Source organism: Acanthopagrus latus, chromosome 21 (genome assembly GCF_904848185.1).
Source record: "Acanthopagrus latus isolate v.2019 chromosome 21, fAcaLat1.1, whole genome shotgun sequence".
Lineage (NCBI taxonomy): Eukaryota > Metazoa > Chordata > Actinopteri > Spariformes > Sparidae > Acanthopagrus > Acanthopagrus latus.
The window spans coordinates 869,969-892,183 of NC_051059.1; the positions used below are offsets into that span (position 1 = coordinate 869,969).

Sequence of the window (22,215 nt, forward strand, 5' to 3'; positions counted from 1 at the left end):
GGGTGTACTCATATTTGCATCGCCCTTATTTGAGTAAAACTGAAAAATGTGTCATCTAAGTTATGTTATTGACCTTACTTTCATGTTATAAGTTTAAGATGTTATATTAAATGTATCAACATTTTGGAAATTGTTTTTGTGTTCATTGAGATACTGTTTAAAATGGTACTTTTCAAAGGGGGTGTACTCATTTACAATGAGCACTGTAACTATGCAAATTATCAGAAATCTATAATGGCGGCTTTTATGGTGCAAGCGGCTTCTTTGTAGAGGACTATCAGGAGGAAGTGTAGGGCGGTGCGTGAGGTGTGAGTGGGCAAGCGAGTGTGAGGTAGCGTGCCTATGTGTGGACAGTGACTGAATGGGAGAGGAAGGAGAAGCCAAAGGAGTAGCAGTAGTAGCGACAGCAATGAAGTGTACAATACAGGCTGCTTCTTGGCTGTGAATAAATCAATAAATAAATCACCTCCTCTGTGCTTCCCGACCACATTCCGGGAGCTGATCAGGAATGGCGTAACACCATGCTATCATTTGGCTGGCTGTAGCTAATAGCTACTGGCGTAGCTAGTAGCTAAGTTAGAGGAGGATGACTCACAGCACTTCAACACGTGCGTTTTTTTCTGCTTGGCAAGCCGACCGAATGTGACATGGGGGTGTGGCAGCATCGACGATCCCATTTTTGAATTCAAAGTTCGAGATTGTGACTTAATTTTGTTCAATTTCTATTTAAAATCGAAATTGTGACACCCTTAATAATAATAATAATGACAATAATGATATTGATAATAATAATGATAATAATGATAATAATGATGATGATGATGATGATAATAATAATAGAACCCTAATAATCACATTGACCAATATCTGAAATCATCTAAATATGGGCACTTGAGTATTACATTAAGATGGATTTGAAACACTGTGAGCTCTTCCTTTTAAGTGTAAGTGATGAAATCCATCTCTTAAAGATTACTTTGGTGTGGAACGTATTCTCTCTAATCAAGTAACACATTGCTGTTTGACTTAGTTCACTAACAGTTGGCTTGGGTTAACTGAGCTGATGACTGGGAAAGGGTTTGTATTCATGCTTATAATTGTGTGACTCTATAATCATTCTTCCAGACTTGCTGTTTTGGGCTTGCCTTAATGTTGTGTCTGTGTGTTTCATTCTCAGGTGTGGGGAAGTCATGTCTATTACTTCAGTTCACAGACAAGAGGTTTCAGCCTGTTCACGACCTCACTATTGGTAAGAGCACCTGTCCATTGTACATTCTACAAAAGCAACATTACCAGTTACTAATTTACTAATTACAATCACGTTTCTAGCTAGAAAACAGGGCAGCATTAATACAGGAGGTGCTTACAGGCCACAAAGGTGGAACTGATTAAGAATAATTAGCTGCATGTTTAACTGCAAGTTCCTAATACAAAGAAATGTCATCACAGTAATAGAAAATGATATATGAATTTGTTAAGAAACACTTCAGAAAATGCACAAGGCATGCCAAATATGGCATGCCAGTATTAAAAGTGTAAAGTTACTTACTAGGGGGTGTCACAATTTAGATTCTAAAATCGCCAATTGATTGAAATAAGCTATAAGCTTTCTATCATGCAGATCAAGGGTAGTATTGCTGAACTCTGGGGTGGAGTTAGCTGTCCATTGTTAAAAAATGATGAAGATTATTGTAGAAACTGAATAGCTCATAATTGAAAGAAAGCTTTCTAGTCATACATAGGAAAACATTATGTATGGAGTAGTTTTAACATGAGATATCAAAATAACTATTAAAATCATACTTTTAAGTGGTTATTTTTAATCATTTCAACTGCTTTGTTGTTTTTTCAATAATATTTTTAGAGATGATTAAAAAGCATCTGTTAGCACTTCCTAGTGGCCCAGTCATCACATATTACAGCACAGAATCTTTTTACTTGTCAGCTCATCTGTGTGAACTGTGTACAGTGGGTGAATGAGCTGTAAAATGTGTGCTTAGCACAGCAACTGGATCAGGTCGACCACACCTGTTTAACACACTGTATTAGTGGGTGTGGTCTTACTGATGTGGCAGTATAGAGCACCTCTGAAAAAAGCATGAGACAGTTTTATTATCTGACATTTCCTTTTCATAGTTCTAACTTTTTGTGGGCATATGTCAGCCATTAAGTAATAATAATGCTAAAGAAAAATGTCATGTGTTTGGGGTGCTTTTTAGTACACTTGAAAAGCATCGGAAAATAGGGGACTCTATCCTGGCAGTTTGTTTGTGGTGTGAAAGCAAAGCCACCAACCAACCTCTGGACTTTGTGAGAAGAGGTGTGTGATGTTGATGGCTGTTAATCTGATGATCACGAGCTGTTTAGAACACAATCTCCTGATAAGTCTAAGTGATAGATAGGTAGACAGACAGATAACTTTATTAATCCCCAGGGGGAAATTAATGTCATGCCTATATTCATGCAAGATTGAAAATCTGAAAACAAATTGCCATGGCACAAAATAGCACTATTTAGTCTTGTTTCTACCTATTCTTCACAATTTATGATATACACGATTCTACCCTTTTCTTCCAATATACCTCATAATCAGTTATTTTGTTGTGAAACCTGAGAAAATACATGGTTCATTATAGATTCATAAATAAGAAACAGGATTTTTTGATTGAGTCAGTACAAAACTGTAAGTGATTGACATTCTCTTGTGTGTGTGTGTGTGTGTGTGTGTGTGTGTGTGTGTGTAGGTGTGGAGTTTGGAGCAAGGATGATCACTATAGATGGCAAACAGATCAAACTGCAGATCTGGGATACGGTAATGTATTTGTTAAATTCTCTTAATGGAAAATTGTGGCGTTGTGGCAGCATACTTGACTTAAATAACTTAAATGCACAGATGTAAATGTATGGAAGTCTTTGAAATAGAAAAGTGAGAGGTTGCAAATGTTGACTTGTTATTTATAATGACCTTTTAATGAATTTTGTTGAACTTTGTCTTTAGAAAGCTCATTTTGAATGCGAGTGAAATTTTGTAGAAATATATAAGAGCTTGAACATGATACATAAGTTATTAAATCCTCTGATTAAAAAGGGATCTGTAATGAATACAATTATTACATGGGGATTATAAAAGTATAATATTTGGAGCCTGATATGATGGATTACGTCAATGTAATGTGGTGATTTTGGCAGCATATTTCAAGTAAAGTTAAACCCCTTTGTCAAACTTTCAGCTTTTTGACGTCTCCATCAATACTATTGAAAAGTAATACTGTACAGGTTTTCTGATAAATCCCAGTTGAGTCTTCATACACACAACTAGGGATGTCCCGATCCGATCTGCAGGATTTGGATCGGGGCCGATATGGGCACTTTTTCACTGATCGGGGATCGGCATTTTTGAACATGGACCCAAGCCCAATTTTTAATTTTTTTTTATGTTGGAGCACAACAGAACGCAGACGCGCGTGTAACATTACTCTGGCAAACCTGTGGATAAAATGTCTGCAGTGTGGAAGTTGGTTAAGTCCAATGGCAACATGTAACATCTGCAATGCGACCATTTCACAGAGGGTAACAAAAGAGTTGCATTTAATACTACACATTTGATACGGCAGATAAAAAACTAAAACACTCAAAGTTAAACAAAGAGTTCACTCAAGCAATACAGGCAAAGACACCAAAGCAGGATTTCACCAAAGTGAAATATCCTCGAGACAGCTACATGGCCAAAATATTACAGAGAAGGTAATTACATTAATCGCTCTGGATAACCAGCTCATCTCGTGGTAGAGGATCATGGTTTTCTTGTCATCTGGAGTTTTTGAATCCTTGATATGCTCTACCATCTCGACATTACATTACTTTGACTCCACTTTTGAGTTACAACATGCCGGTATGCAACGGTAAGTTTCGTGGGTCTCAAGGCAATCGAGGAGATCCTGACATAGACAAGCAACACATCCACGTCATTTTATATGACAACATAAGGAATATTGAAAAAGCAATGGATGATATGGAAGTACCAAGTGTGGGCTGCATCTCACACACACTTCAGCTGGCTTTACACGAGGGTCTGCTGTCAGTGCAGCGTCACAGACTCACCTGCTAACACAAGGAAGGTTGTAGGCCAATGCTGCAATATCATATACAGAATAAGAAAGAGCCATATGAAAGTATTTCCTTTGTTTCAACAAAATAACAAAACCTATTAAAAACAGCTTGGATGCAGGTCCTTTTTTTTCTTAATGCAGCTGTATTATCCAGGAAAATATTAGTTAAGGCTAAGTATTGTATCGGGACAGGGACGGTATCAGCAGATACTAAATATTAAAGAATCGGGATTGGGGTGGAAAAAAAAAAAGACCTGATCAGGACATCCCTACATACAATGACCAAGTATTCAGCTTTAATTCGGCTTAATTTTTTTTTTTTTTTTTTTTTTTTTAAAGTAAACTACATGATATTGAATAGTGACTTCCTGTTGATTGCGGGGGTCTCTTATTTGATATCTGGTCCAACACAAAACAACACATATTGGGGCTATTCAAGATGCTTGTTCATGTATTGATGCCATCCCTGAATGTCAGATAATATGTTTTTATTTGTTTAAATTCTTAACGGTGATTAATCATTAACATCCCTAGATGCCATGGTTAATACACACCCATTACCTGCAGATGCATGAATGCTTGAGACCTCACGTGGAGGTCTTGGCACAGCCCTGGAAAAGGGATGTAATATTCTGAAAACTGTTTTTTCTGCACATGCAGTTATCCAGATGACCAGCAGGTGGAGTTAGTGGTCCATGGAAAGACAGCAGCAGTAGGAATAAGGCCTTCAACAGTGATGTCAGCACTGCTTCTTAAAACTCAGACCTCTGCAGGTTTTTACATCCTAGCAGCTAGTTAACTGTCTTCCCCTGATTGTCCAGGTGGTACATAGTACCTGGTAAGATGGTCAAATGAAAACCAGCAGGGCTTAGTGATGTATACAGGACTCGTACAATACACCACCATCACCAAATGGGGGGAGAAACCGGTCAGATCAGTGTGTGGGCTGCACTGTGTGTGTGTGTGTGTGTGTGTGTGTGTGTGTGTGTCCGTGTGTCCGTGTGTCCGTGTGTGTGTCTGCACACAAGCATGTACTGTAAGCCAGATGGCAGGCAGACACAGTGTTCCCTGTCTTTGCCCTTATTTATCATTGTTTCACTAATAGAATTACTGACTGCTTGACTGCTCTCTGAATGACTGATTTGCTGTTCCAGAGGCCATCTCAGTGGCTGACTGACTCACTGACTCACTGACCAGTTAAATGGGTTTCTAGCTAACCAACTACCTGGCTGACTGGCTTCTTGACTTAGTGTCCGACTGCTTCATCGGCCAACAGACTGGGTTCCTGGATGAAAAACTGCTGGCCTGCCGGCCTCTGAATACTGAATGATTCACTGAGGGACAGGTTTTTCAGATGGGGTCAGAGCAGTGCGGGGTTGCAGCTGCTAGGATAGAGTGCTGTTTTGTTTTCTACTCTTGCCAAGACCAAACACAGACAACATTGTTACTGTACATCGGACGGAGACAGAGGATGAATAGACATGGCGAGGTGGGGGTAAGAGAGATGGATGGTGAAAGTAGTGATGGAAGGAGAAGAGGGCCATGGTTTCATAGTGGAAAAATTCAAAGATGAGTGATGCAAGGAAGAGACAGTGAAGGTGAGAAAATGAGGGGCGATACTTGAAGGGGGAGTGAACGAACAAGGTGACCTAGTGGTCTAAACACACAGGTTTAATCCATATGCCACAGCTGATGCAAACTTAACACATAAGAAGAGAGAGAGAGAGAAAGGGATTGTGACAGATAGATGGAGAAGGAGAGGGCTGACTCCATTGTATCCAATTACAGACTCTGCTCTGTCCTGTCCTTACTATAGCTGTGTGAAAACCAGGAGCCAGACTCTGCCAGAGTATCAGGACTGGTATAGCTCATGTATGGGACTAGATTACATTACAGGACGGGCAGGGGTTGGCCTGTAGAAAGATGAGGCTTTTAAGGCCTGACTCCGGCAGAATTGGGGCTGTTAGAAACTCAAATAATTAGCAGTTGTCAGTGGTCATTTTAATCATTAAAATTTCAAGTTCTGTTTTATTTATGTATGTGTTTCTGCAGGCTGGTCAGGAATCATTCCGATCCATCACCAGATCTTACTACAGAGGAGCAGCAGGAGCACTGCTAGTCTATGACATCACAAGGTAACATCCAATCAGACAGACCTGACAAAGTTAAGAGGAACAGTTCACCCCAAAATGTAAACTCAATCATTATCTGCTCATCTGATGTTGGTGAAGAGTCGGGTGAATTTACTTCCATCACTTGTGGTGACATTGTGTAGATAATGACTGAATTTTCATTTCTGGCTTCATTTAAGAACTTTTTAAATTGTCCCATTACCAGCATCTCTCCTTACAACAAACCATTTCTGCTTGCAGGTTGTAACTATACTGTGAAAGGACAATGGTGTAGATTAGCATGAGGTTTGAGTTTTTAGTAATTCAGTGGCTCTGTACTTACACAGTGTTGCATTGAACTGCAGCATGGAATCAGTAACAATACTAACTTGCTGATGTTGAGTAGGTATTGTTTTCAGCATCTTAGTTTAGCATGCTAAGTAGGGCTGCAGCTAACAATTAATTTCATTGTTGTTGAGAAATGGGATTTGTTCTAAAATTTCAGAAAATGTTGAAAAAAAACAGTGTCTCCCAAACCCCAAGATAATGTCCACAAATGGAGGAAATGAATCAGAAAATATTCACATTTATGAATCTAGGAATTAGTTTCATAGTCGACAGCTTAAGGCCCATTTATAACCTACGGTAAAAATGGATATGGACCCTTTCATCCGTATCCGGAGGTCGTTGCTGCGGACGAAACGGAGCAATACCACCAGAAATTGGGGCAGCAGGATAGAGTCAGAAGTCACTCCATTGCGAAAATCGAGTATTTAGCGGAAATTCGAAGAAGATGATGAGAGTACAACATTGGACATTTCAAAATGGGGCAAAATTTGGAGGAGAAGAAGAAATGCAAGTTGGTGAGAGGGTACATACATTTAAACGATGTCTCAGTGCCAGGTCATCGTGACAAACGGCAACCTTGTCAATGGCTCTGTCATTTATGATACGACACCGCCCTCTAGAAGATAAGTTGCTTTACGTCCATAAAAACGCTGAAACCGGACGGAGGTATGTAGGCCAGTAGCGGAGAGAACGTTTGGTACGGATGGACGAATTTCGTCCAGATCCAGAGGTATAAAGCCAGCTTTAGGCTGGGTCAGTAAGAGGCTGATTGACCCAATGATGGAACTAGACTTGAAGTTAGGAGCCACCCAAGTGTTCACAGTTGATTTTGACAGGCATGATGTGTAAACATTGTTTTGTGCCATTCCACCCAATAGTTGGGAACTTATTGCCAGGCCAGAGGAAAAGTTTGGGGGTCACTATTTGAGATTATCCTATGGGAACCATGTATTCAATCTCATGCAGAAATGGCTTGAGCCTCTTTACTTTGTTGCTTTCATTTGAGATAGAGCAAACAGCTAATTCTAATGAAATTTAAAGCTGCTGTTACCACAATGAAAGAGAAGACAGCCCATGGATGTATTCAGAAAATCACAGTGAGTGATCCACAGACGTAGTGACATAGTTACGTTATTGCAGGAGTAAAGCTCACATGTGTGTCTTGTTGAATAGGTTTAAATGCCACCTCCAGAGGTGGAATAGATTTTGGATACATCCATTGCTTGCTTCTTTGGGATAGGATGGCTGCTAGATATGCAAAAGATGCATGAAGTGACCTGGTGTAAATTGGCTATTAGCTGCCTGTCCTCCAAAACCCCACTCGCACCAAGTTAGTCTCTCAGTCCATTCAATGCTATGGTCCAAAGAAAAATATATTGATGACCACAGCAAAGATTGAAATGAAATTTGTTATTGATCTTCATGAGAGATTGATTAGTGATTTTTCATGATCCTGTGACCTTTTGTCCAGGACTGCCATTAGGTCAAAATGTCCCCTGCACTAGCTGCAGCTATGTCAAAAAACAAATGCAGATTCTCTGTGGATATTCATGTTCCCCAGAAGAAGACTCCTCCCTACATCTAACCTCATCTGTAAATGCATTCAGTTGACTAGGTCATTTTAATATGAGTATTGCAGACCACAAATCACAATTGTTCTGTGTAAGTTGTCACCCTGCATACTGTATTAAGAACAAAGTAAGTGTTATTGAGGCCAAATGTATTTAAACAAATTTACTGAAGTGGAAATAATTTTGGGGAGATTTCTGAGAGAGAGTAACAAAATTGTCAAATCTGAATTCTGCTGATTGTTGGAGAGCCCGGTCAGACAAGTTATTTTTGTATGTTGTTGGTTGATGATGTCCTTGTTGCTTCCTCTTGCAATGTTTACAAGAGAAAGAAAAACTTGATGATCTGTAGAGGGAACAGGTTCGTCTTTGAACGCTGATATTTTCTTTGTAAAACTAGATTGAAACTACATTGTGTGCTTGTTTTGACAGAAGGGACACCTTCAACCACTTGACAACCTGGTTAGAGGATGCTCGCCAACATTCCAACTCCAATATGGTCATCATGCTTATTGGCAACAAGAGGTGAGGTCTTTCAGGGGTAGGACACATTGTTGATGTACTTATATATGACGTGTGTGTGTGTGTGTGTGTGTGTGTGTGTGTGTGTGTGTGTGTGTGTGTCTGTCAATCACACTGTTCTACACTGATATAACTACACCGTTTTAGTCAGATTTAAATGAGGTATTTAGGGCTGTATTTGTTTATTCGTGATACCTTTGGCTCCCTCCATACCAGTTCCCTAAATAGCACTCATTGAGAAAGACAAAGTTCTGTCATGGTAAATACATACTCCAGTCAAATATAAATGAAGAACTTACTTCTTCTACAAACCTCAGCTGATTATTGAAACAGATGCCTCATGCAGTATCCAAAGTTACCTTATAGCCTTGTGGAAGAAAAATAATTAAGATTCTGAATTGATGCTCCCATGACCTTGTATCTGAGAAGAAGTTAAGAAGGATTATTGTGAATTTTAGTGGAGGACATTGAGCTCAGTTGCATGGAAGTTGTTTGGCTGGAAGAGTCTTGTAGAGGAACTTACTCTACTCTGTCTTCAACAGACCTCAGCTGGTTATTGAAACAAATGCCTCACACAGCCTTTTGTAAGAAAAATAATACAAGTTGTGACACAAACGTGTTGGTGTTGTTACAATTACAAACAATTTGAAACAAATGTTGCTTTCTTTGCGAACTGTCAATCCATTCAGCTGTTTAATTTTGCCGCACGGATGTTTAGGACAAGGACACCCTTTTCCTGTGTGTTCTCGCAATTTCACAGTCAGTCTACCAGGTGTTAATTATAGGTTACAGTAATCTGCACAACAGGTACATCCCAATAGTGGGAGCTGCATGCTTTTTAGGGAGAGCACAGGTCCAAACAGGGTCTCATACAAATGATCACAACAAAATGGCACATATTTGTATCACAAGAAACAGGCAAATGAAATCTCCTTGATCATTCCCTTTGGAATAAGGGTGTACTGAGAATGTCTATCCAATGTGCTTCTCTTGGGAGGAGGATTGTGTCCGTGATATTGCCACTCCAAGGCGTCCTCGCTGCCTCAATGTCTGTATAATGTAGTTCAATCAGACTATAGTTATGACTGCTGAAGTGCCAAACCACAAATGATTCAACATCGAAATTGGAAATAGAACCTGTGCTCAATTTCTAGTTTTTAGTTTGCGTTTTGTTGTGCCTACATAATATGTTACATTACATGGGCATTTTAAAAGGTAAACTTCTTGTGTGGTATTACATGTAATTCTACCCGGCTGGCTTTAATGTCGACACCTGACTTGCGATATTTGAATTATGAGTAGGCCTCTCAGGGAAGTCTGAATTCATTGAATAATCCTGCAAATTACAAAACCCTTTATAAATATATCTTGGCACAGATTTAATTTATATTACACCTGTGCAGAAATCTCATCACTCCGCAGTTCCAGCTGCTGGAGGAATTTTGACTCCCAGGAAGCCAACCACCATCGCTTTTTCTGGGCCTGTCCAAAGTAAAGCCTTTTGGTGTAAAAAATATTTGGGACAAAAATTTAACTTAAGTGGGATGAAATTCCCGTTTGGTCTTTTATGTTCAATGTCTACAATTATTAAAAAAACAAAAATGGAATCCTAAATGTTGCTTCTAGAAAAGCAATTACAAGGAAATGGCCCCAGCCAGATACCCCATCTGTAGAGAACTGGTACGATGTTATCTATGAAATTTTCGTAATGAAAGAATAACCTTTTCAGTGTTGCTCCAGGAACACTAATTGAAGGAAATTTGAAAACGTTTGTTTCCCCAATGGCCTCTTTCTTGTTTAAAAATATTTATGCATCTCATTTTCTCAAACTTGAGACATGTTCTGTCTGTTTTGTGTTAAAACATTTTTAAAAATGGTTCACTCTATGAAAGGACATATCTAAAGATGAATATGGAATAGTTGTGAAGATGCAAAACCAACTAAAATAAAGATGTCACACATCTCCACATGACAGTCTTTCAACTTGTTCTGTCGTGTCTTTGTGATACGAGGGTAATGTACATACCACGTCTTTAATGTGAGAGTCCACATACTGGGAGAGTGGCTCTGTGAGAGATCCGTTGCCAGACACAATCGGTCGTCCTGTTAAAGTCCTTGTGAATTTTTGGAAGAGTTTATATAACAGGTCTAACTGAACCATATATTTTTAAATGATATGTTTCATATTTTTAAGACCCTCTTGTAAGGCCAATTTTAGGTTTGTAACACTTTGTCTTCTGATTTCCAATTACACTGAAGGGTAATTTACTTTTAGGTTTGAAAATCTTGTTACCTGCGGAGACAGGTATCCTTACGGTATACTTTGTTGTGGGGGGTTTATGGACTGAATAAGAACACATTGTGTCATCAGAATGTGTCTTTGTGTGTTTTAGTGACCTGGAGTCGAGGAGAGAGGTGAAGAAAGAGGAAGGTGAAGCGTTTGCCAGAGAACACGGCCTCATATTCATGGAGACCTCAGCCAAGACTGCTTCTAATGTAGAGGAGGTAACAATATACACTCACACAGTACATGAACTAAGATATAACCATGCATACATTAATTTCAACCGTGATACCATAGTTTTGTGTGTGTGGGCCATTTAACCAGTCCTGCAGAATTTTTCACAAAGCTAGTTAGAAACATATGCATCACATAGTAGGCTAATACCAACTTGTCTGTCAGTGGGTCATTTGTAACTCAAGCTAATTTTAGCCTATAATAAGTTAAACGGCAATCTTACAGCTTCCGTGTGCCCCTGTAACACAACACTGCTTACCACTTGAGGATCATTATGGCCAAACAGTTGGTGGTCGAAGTACAACCAGGGAAGGTAGAATATATATATATAGCTGCTAGCTTGAACGCTACATTAGAGGTTGATACATGTGGAACTTTCAACCTGGTTATATCATCATATATCCAAGTTAAAAATAGGGCTGGTGATATGGCCAAAAGTGTTATTATGAAATGTTTTTTTAATATTGATCGATGTAATTATCACAACATATATTTAACAATAGTAATAATGTTGAATTCCTCTTAGGAGAGAACCCAAAACAAACCAGAAGGTTAACTATGGTTTATAAGATACATTTATTTATTGTCAGATTCTAGATGACAAACATTAAACAGAACCGACCAACCAAATGACTTTATGTTAAACACTGAATAAATACAATTATAAATATGTACAACAAATTGCTTGTTTCAAACATTTCTCAACTTTTTATTATTGTCTTTAATCAAATACCCAGTGTTTCCTCCAGTATTTTCTGATACTGTGGTGCTGGGGGTGGAGTTGTCTAAGTCAGTGTCCTGCACGGGTGAAAAATAATGTACTGTGACACAGATGCGGATCGGATTGGACGCCTGGAGAGATGGGTCTGGCTTTAAGATTGCCATTTTCAAGGCGTCACTTATTATCAGTCATTATTAGCGACACAAATGATAAGCATTTATATTTCATAATAGCTCATTCATGCGTGCTTGCGCCCTCCCAGAACTCCCATTGCCCACACTGGCTTACTTTCATTTTTAAAAATTGTGTCCGCCCAATTTTCCTTCGGGTGTCGGCATGAATTTATAGCAGGTCGGCTCGGATACGGAATGTAATTTGTGCTACTGTCGGAAAACGGGTCGGATGCAGTTTAAAGTATGGCGGGTTCAGGAGGGTGCGGGTTTACAAAATAAGACTTGTGCAGGACTCTGATATAAGTGCCCATTTTAACCATCTAGCTAAATATCAAGCCAAATATCCAACATGCTAGCTAACGTCAAGAACTGCGGTGGAAGACGACGGTAGAATATTTCCTTTCTCTTCCGTATGTGTGTGTGCGTGCGAGTGGAGGAGCCTCCAAGCGCGTGAAGCGTACTGCTCCAGGTTCAAAAACAGCTTCATATTATTTTTTTCACTAATACAGCTCTGAATTAGCATTACTGAAGTCATTAAATGTAATGAAAACAAAAGAGACTAACTGAAACGTCTGTATGCGCTGGAAAGTCAGAAATATTAATCAATGTATGGGAAACACTGAATTTTTAAGGTGTGGCATCTTTTATTTTGCCGTGGTGGTGCGCCACAGTCAATTACATGTAGCGGAAACCCTGCTACCTCTAAAATGTTTAAGTGTTGAGGATGATTATGCTACTGTATCCTGTGAATATTGCACATTCTTGAGCGTAGTTGTTCAGTTCATCTTCATTAGCCCCCTGTTCTTTAAGACCTGATTTGGTTCAGACGTGTGACCAGACCATATATCATCTCTGAGCTGCTTCTCCACCTTGACCCTCCACCCTGTACTTAGCATTGTGGTGGTCGTTGACACAATTTGCACCTAATTCTGGTGTGTCATTTGCCTACTTGGAAATGGTTCTCCTACCTAAAATCTGACAAAGTGGCATGACCTTTCTTTGGTACAATTTTTTCGTCTTTGTCGTCGGACAGCTCATTTTGGCTTGACACCGTCATTCTGAGTTGTTTTGTGTGGGTGGGGCCAGAAACATGCATCAACCACATGCATTTGTTTCTCTGTTGTGTGATTGGCCATTGGTGTAGTGTTTTCTAAGTAGAGGATAGCAGACAAAAAATAATCAAATGTCATAAATTTGTCATTGAAAATTTTATCATGAAAATTATCGAGATTGTTTTATCACCCAGCCCTAGTTAAAAGTATATAACTGGTCTGTCTTAATGCTAAGGTCTACAATCCTGGAGAGCTAGCAAGCGAGCTAGCAAGATTTGAAAGTGGCGCCTCCTCTAAGTTCCCCCCCCCGCCCCATCCCGTCAGTGCTCCGTCCAAGGCCACGCCCCCACAAACTTCTACAGCATGACACCGAAAACTGGAGGAGACCTTTTCAAGGAAAATTGACATTTGTTTTCTTCCTCTGCTTCCATTCTGGGATGCAGACATGGTCAGACACCATGACAGCAACACAAACTTTGGTCGTTGCATGTATAAAACTGTGATTAAGATGTGGATTGATTATAAATAGATAGTTCTCTGTGCAACACTGTGCAAGATTGTTGATGTCTTCCAGATATGAACACTCATCGTTGTTTATAATGTGGTCGATGATGATGGTGTCACTTCACACAGTTCTCTTGGTGTCTGGGAGTGCAGTTATGAGTGTACAGTGTGAGCAGGAGGGGGCTGAACACATAACCCTGGGGAGCTCAGGTGTTGGCCTGGTATATTATCTGGCCCAGCAGCCTCATTTATATTCACATTCATATTGTCTTTATCAAGCTTCAACATGTTTTTTTGTTGTCCAAAATCCATGACATCAGGAAATGGGTGTATTGGCATGGAGTGACCCAGTAATAAAAAGGCAAAGCAGATATCAAAGCTGCAGTCTGGAGTTAGTGGACTTAGTCAGAACATTTGAATGTGCACAGCGCCCAGGTCCCTCCTTCTTCTTCTCTTCTTCTCTGCTGCCTGCAGCCCTGCCTTCAAAGCCCCTCCCCACAGAGAAGCTGTTGTGCACAAGCAGGCTTGAAACCACGGTAACAGATGACACCATATAACCCAGACGGCGCATTCAAAATAACAACAACATAAGCCCTGATTGTTGTATTTCTGAACAATAAAACTAAATTACAATGACAAGTGCCTCATGCCGACCACTGTAGATATCCTGAGTAACAAACTATATTCATTCACTCCATTCACCAGAGCAGCGTCTCAGCAGCCAGTTGATCAATCAGATTGACTGAGTCCACAGACAACAGATGAGAGACAGACAGCCAATATAAGTAATATCATAAATATGTCATCCTTGTGGATTATTTGTAGAATAGACTATATATAAAGAATAATATAAAATGGTGAATACAAGTGTCTAGATAGAGATAAAAGATAGATAGATAAATAGAGCCAAAATAGAGTATTCATTATTAATTTAACAATAATCCTTTTTGTTTTGATCTAAAAAAAAATGATCCAACCTGTTTCTCACAAAAGTGAAATGATCTAAATTGTGAGGTTTGTGATCTGTTTGTTGCACCCTTAGTATCAAGTAACAATGACAGTAATAATTAAAAATAATATTTTCTATTATTTTTTTGTTCACAGCTACTGTCAGTACATCTCATTTTACCTCTGTAACGCAGACATTAAAGGACATGTTTCAGAAACAGGCTGCCTCGTCACAAAAAGCCAATGACCTATTTTGCACAGTTTTGATACATTCTTTTATACTTGTTTGATGTTGATTTTGCAGTGTTTTGTTAAGGTTTTTGATTTGGACTACTTTAATATATAATAAATCTATTGAAATATAAATCTTGGTGAAATTCTTTCAGGTTATCAGTATCAGGTTATCAGGTTACCATGTTTTTATATATATGCGGTATACTGATAACCGTGATGAACGGGCCCTTGCAGTCCACGCACGTTGGGATGTGCCACGTAGATGTATTCAACACTTTGTGTTTTGAGCAAAATGTACGGGAAGTTGTCATTTAATAAGTTGAGTATTGTTTAGAATATCAAAATTCTTAGCTAGATTCTTGTCAGGAGAGTCCACAGATGCTGTGTGCAAAGTGGTGAAAATTGAGGACGACAATAGATTATTAAATTTTTCGGCAGGTGTGACGTATATTCCAAGTTTGGTGAGGTTTGGGATATGTTCAGGCCGTGAAAAATGCGTTCATTTGGGAAAAATAAATCGCCATTCAAAAAACAATGGGGACCTTGCAGGTTGAGACCTGCTCAGGCCCTAAAAATTGCAAATCACAGTTTCCCTGCAGATTCGACTTGGCTTTTTGGGGACTCATTCATTCATTAATTTTCCTGCCACCTAATTAAAAAATCTAAAACTAAAACGCGATCTACCCGCACTATCTTTGCGATCTACCAGTCGATCATGATTGACGTATTGGGCACCCCTGCTGTAGAGGGTATTCATGGTCAAACTGTAACCTGAAATATACTTTTACTTCCACTTGACAACATTTATGCAAAGCTTTCTCCTCTAATCAGGTCGTTAACTTTGTTTTTTTTTTTCCGAACACAGTCACTGTAGCTACCTCTCCTTCTCTTGCTCGACCACTCCAATGCTATGCCCTGTTTCTTAAAGGAACCGCACTGCTTCTATAATAACCCTTAATGACTCTCATATGACTCTCAGATTCTACTGTAATCATACTTCACTAGTCCATACTAGCAACAGCTTAAATGTAGTGACAAATCTGTACAGGTATGTAGAACATTAGCACACCAATGACGGCATTAAGCTCAGAGCTCGTAAACATCCTGAGATTAAAATCATTGTAATTTATCAGATGCTCATGTAATTAGACCCCATTTGTGACACAACCATTCCCATGCTCGGTTCATAGGAAATGCTTTTTTAACTTGTCCTCAAGTTGCTGAAACCCTAGATTCTTAAAGAATACCATTGACATGACAGTTATTGTCCACGATGGTGGCAGTAGCCCAGCCCCCCTCATTACCACCCCTGACATGCTCTCTGTCATTGTGGAAATTGAATGATTAACCAGCAACACAACACACATTAACAACATCAACCCAGTGTGTCGCTGGTTGTGTATTATGAGTGAAATATGAATCTGTGCACATTAAATGAAAAATGAACAGTGGCTTCTTAGATTATAAAAATCCAATCAATCTTTTTGTAACGTTCATCTTATTCATTGTAGTAGTTTTGTCTTGGCTGTTTGGAGTCTAACCGCTCCACTCTCAGTTGACTCAACTTTTTATCTGTAGCATCATGGGTCACCATGCTGGAGCCTAACCCTGCCTGCTCCACATTAGCATCATGAAGCACAGTGAGCTCACTGCTCCAACCCTTGCAGAGACGCACCCCTGGTGTTGTTGAGTGTAATGAATGCACAGCCTTGTCCTCGGGGACCCCTTTCTCACTTATCCAATCACATAAATAATCCCATCCTACACTGCACAGCATGACAGCCAGGGGCAGTGCAGAGTGTGTACGTGTGTGTTTGTTTACATTGATTTTTTTCCCCTACCCACTATTGCCTGGCCTATATCATGCAAACACACACACACACACACACACACACACACACACACACAAAACCACTGTCGAGTAGCTCTCTGTGGGGTTAGGATGAGGGGGAGGTGTGTGTGTGTGTGTGTGTGTGTGTGTGTGTGTGTGATGATTAATTTGTCTCATTAGTGTCCTCTGTATCCTCCTGATACTGCTCCTCTCCTCCCTTCCCTTCATTTCCCCTCACTCCATCCCTCCTCATCCCTTGACGTCCATTATTTGGTCTTTACCTCCCTTCCAACCTCCTTCACCCCCCCACTCTATAAATTTTCCTCCCCCTCCTGTGGTATTTCTTTCTCCCCCTTCTCCTCTGTATCTTCCTCCCTCTTTCATTCAATTTTTCCTCAGCCCTCCTCCTTCCTCTTCTCCATCATCTCCCTTTCTCTCACAAGCAGTATATCAACCAGTTATAGTTCATACATATTCATAACCTCCACCCCGCCTCCCCTCAGCGACATCCAGCAGCCAATCAGTGCGCTATGTTTGTCGTCAGGGTCTGTGGGTGGACACTGGGTTGATTGGATGGTCCTCAGAGAGAGACAGAGAGAAATTCCTGGACGCATCGTCTCCCGTCTTCATCCTCTCTTCTTTCCATGCATCCCTCCTTTCCTGAGATCTATTCCTCAGCTTCTATTCATTTCTGCTCTTGTTTCTTTATTTGATTTTGTTTTTTTCAGCCTTTTCTTATGTCTAAATATTTGTATTTTATATCATGAAAAGGAAGTGTTGAGTGATGTGAAGGAATGAACCATTGTGAAGTGTTGAATTAAGGAAACAGGACAGAGGTGAATAGGACAGAGTGCACTGGAGAGCACCCTTGGGCTCCTCAGTCTATTTCAGACTAGGTGTCAGGTAGAAGTTCAGGACATACTTTCAGTTCTTAAATGCCTCCACTGCTTGAGATCTGTTTTTGATGTCAGCTCTTTAGTTTATCTCATCTACTCTCCAGTTTACACCCTTGAGACACAGTTACTAAGGGACTGTTCCAGGAGACAAATGCATCGATACCACAGTCAAAGGCTAGTCAACCAGGGAACATAATTCCACTTTAGCCTATCTTTAATCCTTGTAGTGCAGTCAGTAAATGTGAATGTGTTTTGCTCAGATCTTCTTGTTGCAACTGTTGACAACAGGAACATAAATTCTTCTTAAAGTACAGTACATTACAGAAATACTAAATTATGTTTAAGGTAATTGATTCAGTGTCACCTAGGGATTTAACAGTATGAAAATTTCACAGTGTGGTAATAGTGACCAAAATTATCACCAGTATTTTTTAAATGTCCTCAAAATGTTGAAAAAACACTGATACACTGATAAATTGAGATCATTTCACCAAGATTTATATTTCAGTAGATTTATTATATATTAAAATTGTCCAAATCCAAAACCTTAACAAAACACTGCAAAATCAACATTAAACAAGTATAGAAAGAAATGTATCAAAACTGTGCAAAATAGGTCACTGGCTTTTTGTGATGAGGCAGCCTGTTTTTGAAACGTGTCCTTTAATGTCTGCTTTACAGGGGTAGAATGGGATGTAATGGCAGTAGCACATGATTGGCCAGCAGACCCTCTCTGTGGAAAAAGTGAATAGAAAATGTCATTATTAATTATTACTGTCATAGTTACTTAAAACTATGAGTCCAACCAACAGATCACAAAACTCACAATTTAGATATCACTTTTGTGAGAAACAGGTTGGATCATTTTTTACATTAAAAAAAAGGATTATTGTTAAATTAATTATGAATACTCTGTTTTGACTCTTATCTCCATCCTGACACTTGCTATATTCACCATTTTATATTGTTCTTTATCAGGGTTTCCCCCAGTGTGTCATAAGCCTGGTGGCCCGCCAGGCTTACATTTCCCACCACCAGGCTAAGCATTGTTCATTTATTTAAGTGGCGACATCTTATGGTCAACACGTGAACACATGGCGAGTCTGTGGTCAGGTGTCTTTTCATCCTCATCAACACCCCACACCCCACTGCTACTGTCACTGCACGCTAACTAGGCTACTTGTGATTGAACATAATGGAATGTCACCAAGAAAAAGCCAAAAACACACCAGGTGTGCAGCAGCGCAACGTTGGCTTAGTCACGGGTTGATGAGCTAGCACCTTAGTGCACTATGTCCTGCTATATAGACCAGTGTCTTTTAAGAATTTGAAAAAACAGCATTTTCCCCTCTTGCTTGACCATACTTCGCAGAGATACTTCTTCCAAGCCAATTTCTTGCAATTCTCCGAGTAGATCTTGTCTTTGGCGGTCATAGATTCTACAAGAAATCAAAGCATGTTGTGCCGTCTTAGGTTCCTGACATAAACACAAGCCACAGAGCTTTTATTGAAGCTCCTTGCACTACTTATAGGCAAGATGTACTAAACGCTCATGTTAGGTCCACCATCACACCAGCATCAATCAGACCTGCAAACTTGTCGCTTTTCTGCGATAATCGCTGTTTTCTTGGTCAATCGGGTCATTCACGGGAATCGCAACAGCTTGCACTGTTTTCATGTTGTAGGACTGTCAATCTGCAGCATTCGAGCCAGTGATTAATATGGTGCATGAAGCCATAATTGCCCACCAGTTAACCTTTAACACTGATTTAATGCAAGGCAGTATGGAACCACTCTAAACTCTACTATGTTATGAATCTGTTACCTGTAGGCACTGCCATCAGTCAGTTGCTGGCCTATGTCAGGCCCCATCACAAAAAAAAAACATGTTCGCTGCCTGTGGGCTGCCCTTCCAACCTGCCACCGGGCTTAGCAAGTTTTCTGGGGGAAACCCTGTTTATATATAGTCTGTTCTACAAATAATCCACAAGCATGTTATATTTCTGATATTACTTATATTGGCTGACTGTCTCTCTGTCTGCTTGCTCGTCTGTTGTCAGTGGACTCGGTCAGTCTGATTGGTTAAATGGCTGCTGATCCACAGGTAGATGCTGCTCTGGTGAACGGAGCTGAGATGAAAGTTAGTCATCTCATTCAGTTTGCGTTCATTAACTCCACCCAGTACGTGTTTGTCTCAAATCCTCTACATCAATATTTGGGGAATTATTAGGTCGACTTTAAAAAGTGAAATCTACAATTAATAAGCGGTTCAGATAACATGCCAAATCAACTTTGTTCAGTTATACCACTATCTGGTCAGTTTACATTAGTGACAACAGCAAATTAGACAGAGAAAACTCGACATACACATACATCATGCACCAGAGCTTAAGGTTAGCTTACCTTGCATCCGCTGAACAGTTGAGGAGGGTGATGGTCGCGTCAATTGGATGTGTTGCTGCCCCTCTCAACAACTTTGTTCTTGCAGCTCCTGCTGATAGGGCTGCCATCTTCAACCAACTGTCCCTGAGCATTTTTATAATAACCTGAATACACCCAGGCTTAAGATTTGGTTCTCTTTGAAGGCAGAAAAATTCCTTGAGGGGGCTGCTACTATGGCGTCCTCCCTCCGCCATGTCTTCTTCACTACATAACAAGCGCAATTTGCACGCTGCGCGTGCGTAGTGAGACTTGGAAGTATCTTGCCAGTTTTCCACACCATTTTATCGACCGGGGCGGTTGCCATGGTAATTAAAACTTAAAAGGTAACCTTCACCATCAGGAATTTTACCATGGTTTAGCGTGACACCGGTAACTGTTACATCCCCAGTGTCACCACTACCAGGGCTCCAGGCTAGCTTGTGCCACCACTCTGAAAAAACTATTTTAGCTGTTGGGAAGTGAGTTTTAATCTGTCCAAAATCAAGATGTTTCTTTTCCTTATTGTTATCATCTATTGTTGTTAGTTTGAAGTACTTGCATACAACGTACTTTAACATTCAAACACTACTCTGTTGATGTACTTCAGTACATTTATTTAGTGTAAACTTGTCTTGTCACATTTAATACCAGTTCACTGTTTATTACTTCATATTCATCTGAACAGAAACGTTTAGTTCTGTTGTCTCATTAGCTGTTAGCGCTATCACGTTTGTGATCTGATGGCTCCATCAGGATGGTTTCAGACCGTATCCAGCTATGTGGCAAAAAAAAAGCAGGTTTTCCCATTAATTTTAATGGGGCAGTATGTGTCCACAGACAAACACACATGGACCATGGAGTGACACTCCCACACTACTTCACAAACCTGCGTTTCGCCACATAGCCAGATTTGGTTTAAATGTATCCTAAGTCAAAGACAGCACAGGACTCTGCTGCCCAACAATTTTTCATAACATTTTCTACAACATTAGCGCTCCCCTTGCAGCTTAACGTGGATTTGTTGTTAACAGTACAACATCATCAGTGAAAAAGTAGTTCTTGCACTGACCAGTATCTGTAAGAAAAGCATGAGAAGACACTTAGTTGTACTTAGCACTCCGTTTAGTGAGTCATTTGCCAGTGACTACATTTCATTTCACACTCAAAATAATAGCATACGTGTCCAAAGTTTGATAATTAGTCCATTTTGTTGGTTAATGGCCATGTATTTCTATTAGTTGTACTTAAATTATTACTTTGTGATCTTCAAGTGCTTGTGGCAAGACAAATTTACACACTCACTCACACACCTGTTTCACAATGCCCATGTTTAGTTGTCGTTGGTCTGCAGGCTGTGTATTTCCATTTCCACAAATTGTTCATGCAATTCCATTCAGACCCGAATTCTTAAATGTGTAATGCCTTAACTGCAATTGACATGGCTCTGTGAAGTAAAGAGATCATTTTACACTTTCAGCCATACTTTTGACAATAACCAAAGTTGACAATGATGAAACACAGTTATCGGTTACAATTTTCAGCAGGTTTTAAGATTCTGCAAGATAATTTTCATTGCATTATGATATGACTCTCAAACAATAGTTACATGGAAGGCAGAAAAAAACATAAAAAATCGAAGGTGTTTGTGGAAAAGCAGTCATGTTTGAGCAGTCAAAGCCTGGTTTTGTTCTTGAACATGTTGAACCTGCATTGGAATTGTTTTGCTTTCCTAATGTGTTTTTTTTTTTTTTAAACATTTTTATAAGAGCCTAACAGTGTCATCTCATCAAGGCATCATATGAATGTGAATTGAATCCCCTTTTTTCTCTGTCTTTTCCACTTCCTGTCTCTATGTTAGGCTTTCATCAACACAGCCAAGGAGATCTATGAGAAGATCCAAGAGGGAGTGTTTGATATCAACAATGAGGTGAGACACACTATCTTTCCTTTTCCTTACTTCTCAAACCTCTACATTCTTGTTCTCTTTTTTAAGCTATCCTCTCTAGAATTCCAGTCTTTGTTCTCCTCCTCTTCCTTTCCTCTTTCTCCTCAGTGTGTTTTTCCAGCAGTGTGTGTGTGTGTGGTTTGCCACACTCCCTCGCTCCTCAAAAAGAAGGGGGGGAAAAAACCCTCTGCTCTGCTTCCTTTGACTCCAGCCAAGCAAAACTCCCTGCTTTACTTCTCTCCCTGCTCTATTTTGCACTTGTTCTCCCGTCACTCCTCAAGTCTCTGTCTTTCTCTCTCTCTCTCTCCTTATCT

The 22,215-nt window shown here is 39.8% G+C and overlaps 1 protein-coding gene across 1 annotated transcript in view; it reads left to right on the plus strand.

Annotated features, from left to right (window-relative positions):
• The window catches only part of rab2a (RAB2A, member RAS oncogene family), a 38,495-nt gene that overhangs the window by 11,262 nt on the left and 5,018 nt on the right, over positions 1-22,215 (plus strand). The window contains exons 2-7 of the mRNA XM_037083471.1: positions 1,178-1,249; positions 2,745-2,812; positions 6,162-6,244; positions 8,569-8,661; positions 11,052-11,163; positions 21,815-21,883. Coding sequence (XP_036939366.1) covers positions 1,178-1,249; positions 2,745-2,812; positions 6,162-6,244; positions 8,569-8,661; positions 11,052-11,163; positions 21,815-21,883 — 497 coding nt within the window. The remainder of the gene's footprint in view (positions 1-1,177; positions 1,250-2,744; positions 2,813-6,161; positions 6,245-8,568; positions 8,662-11,051; positions 11,164-21,814; positions 21,884-22,215) is intronic.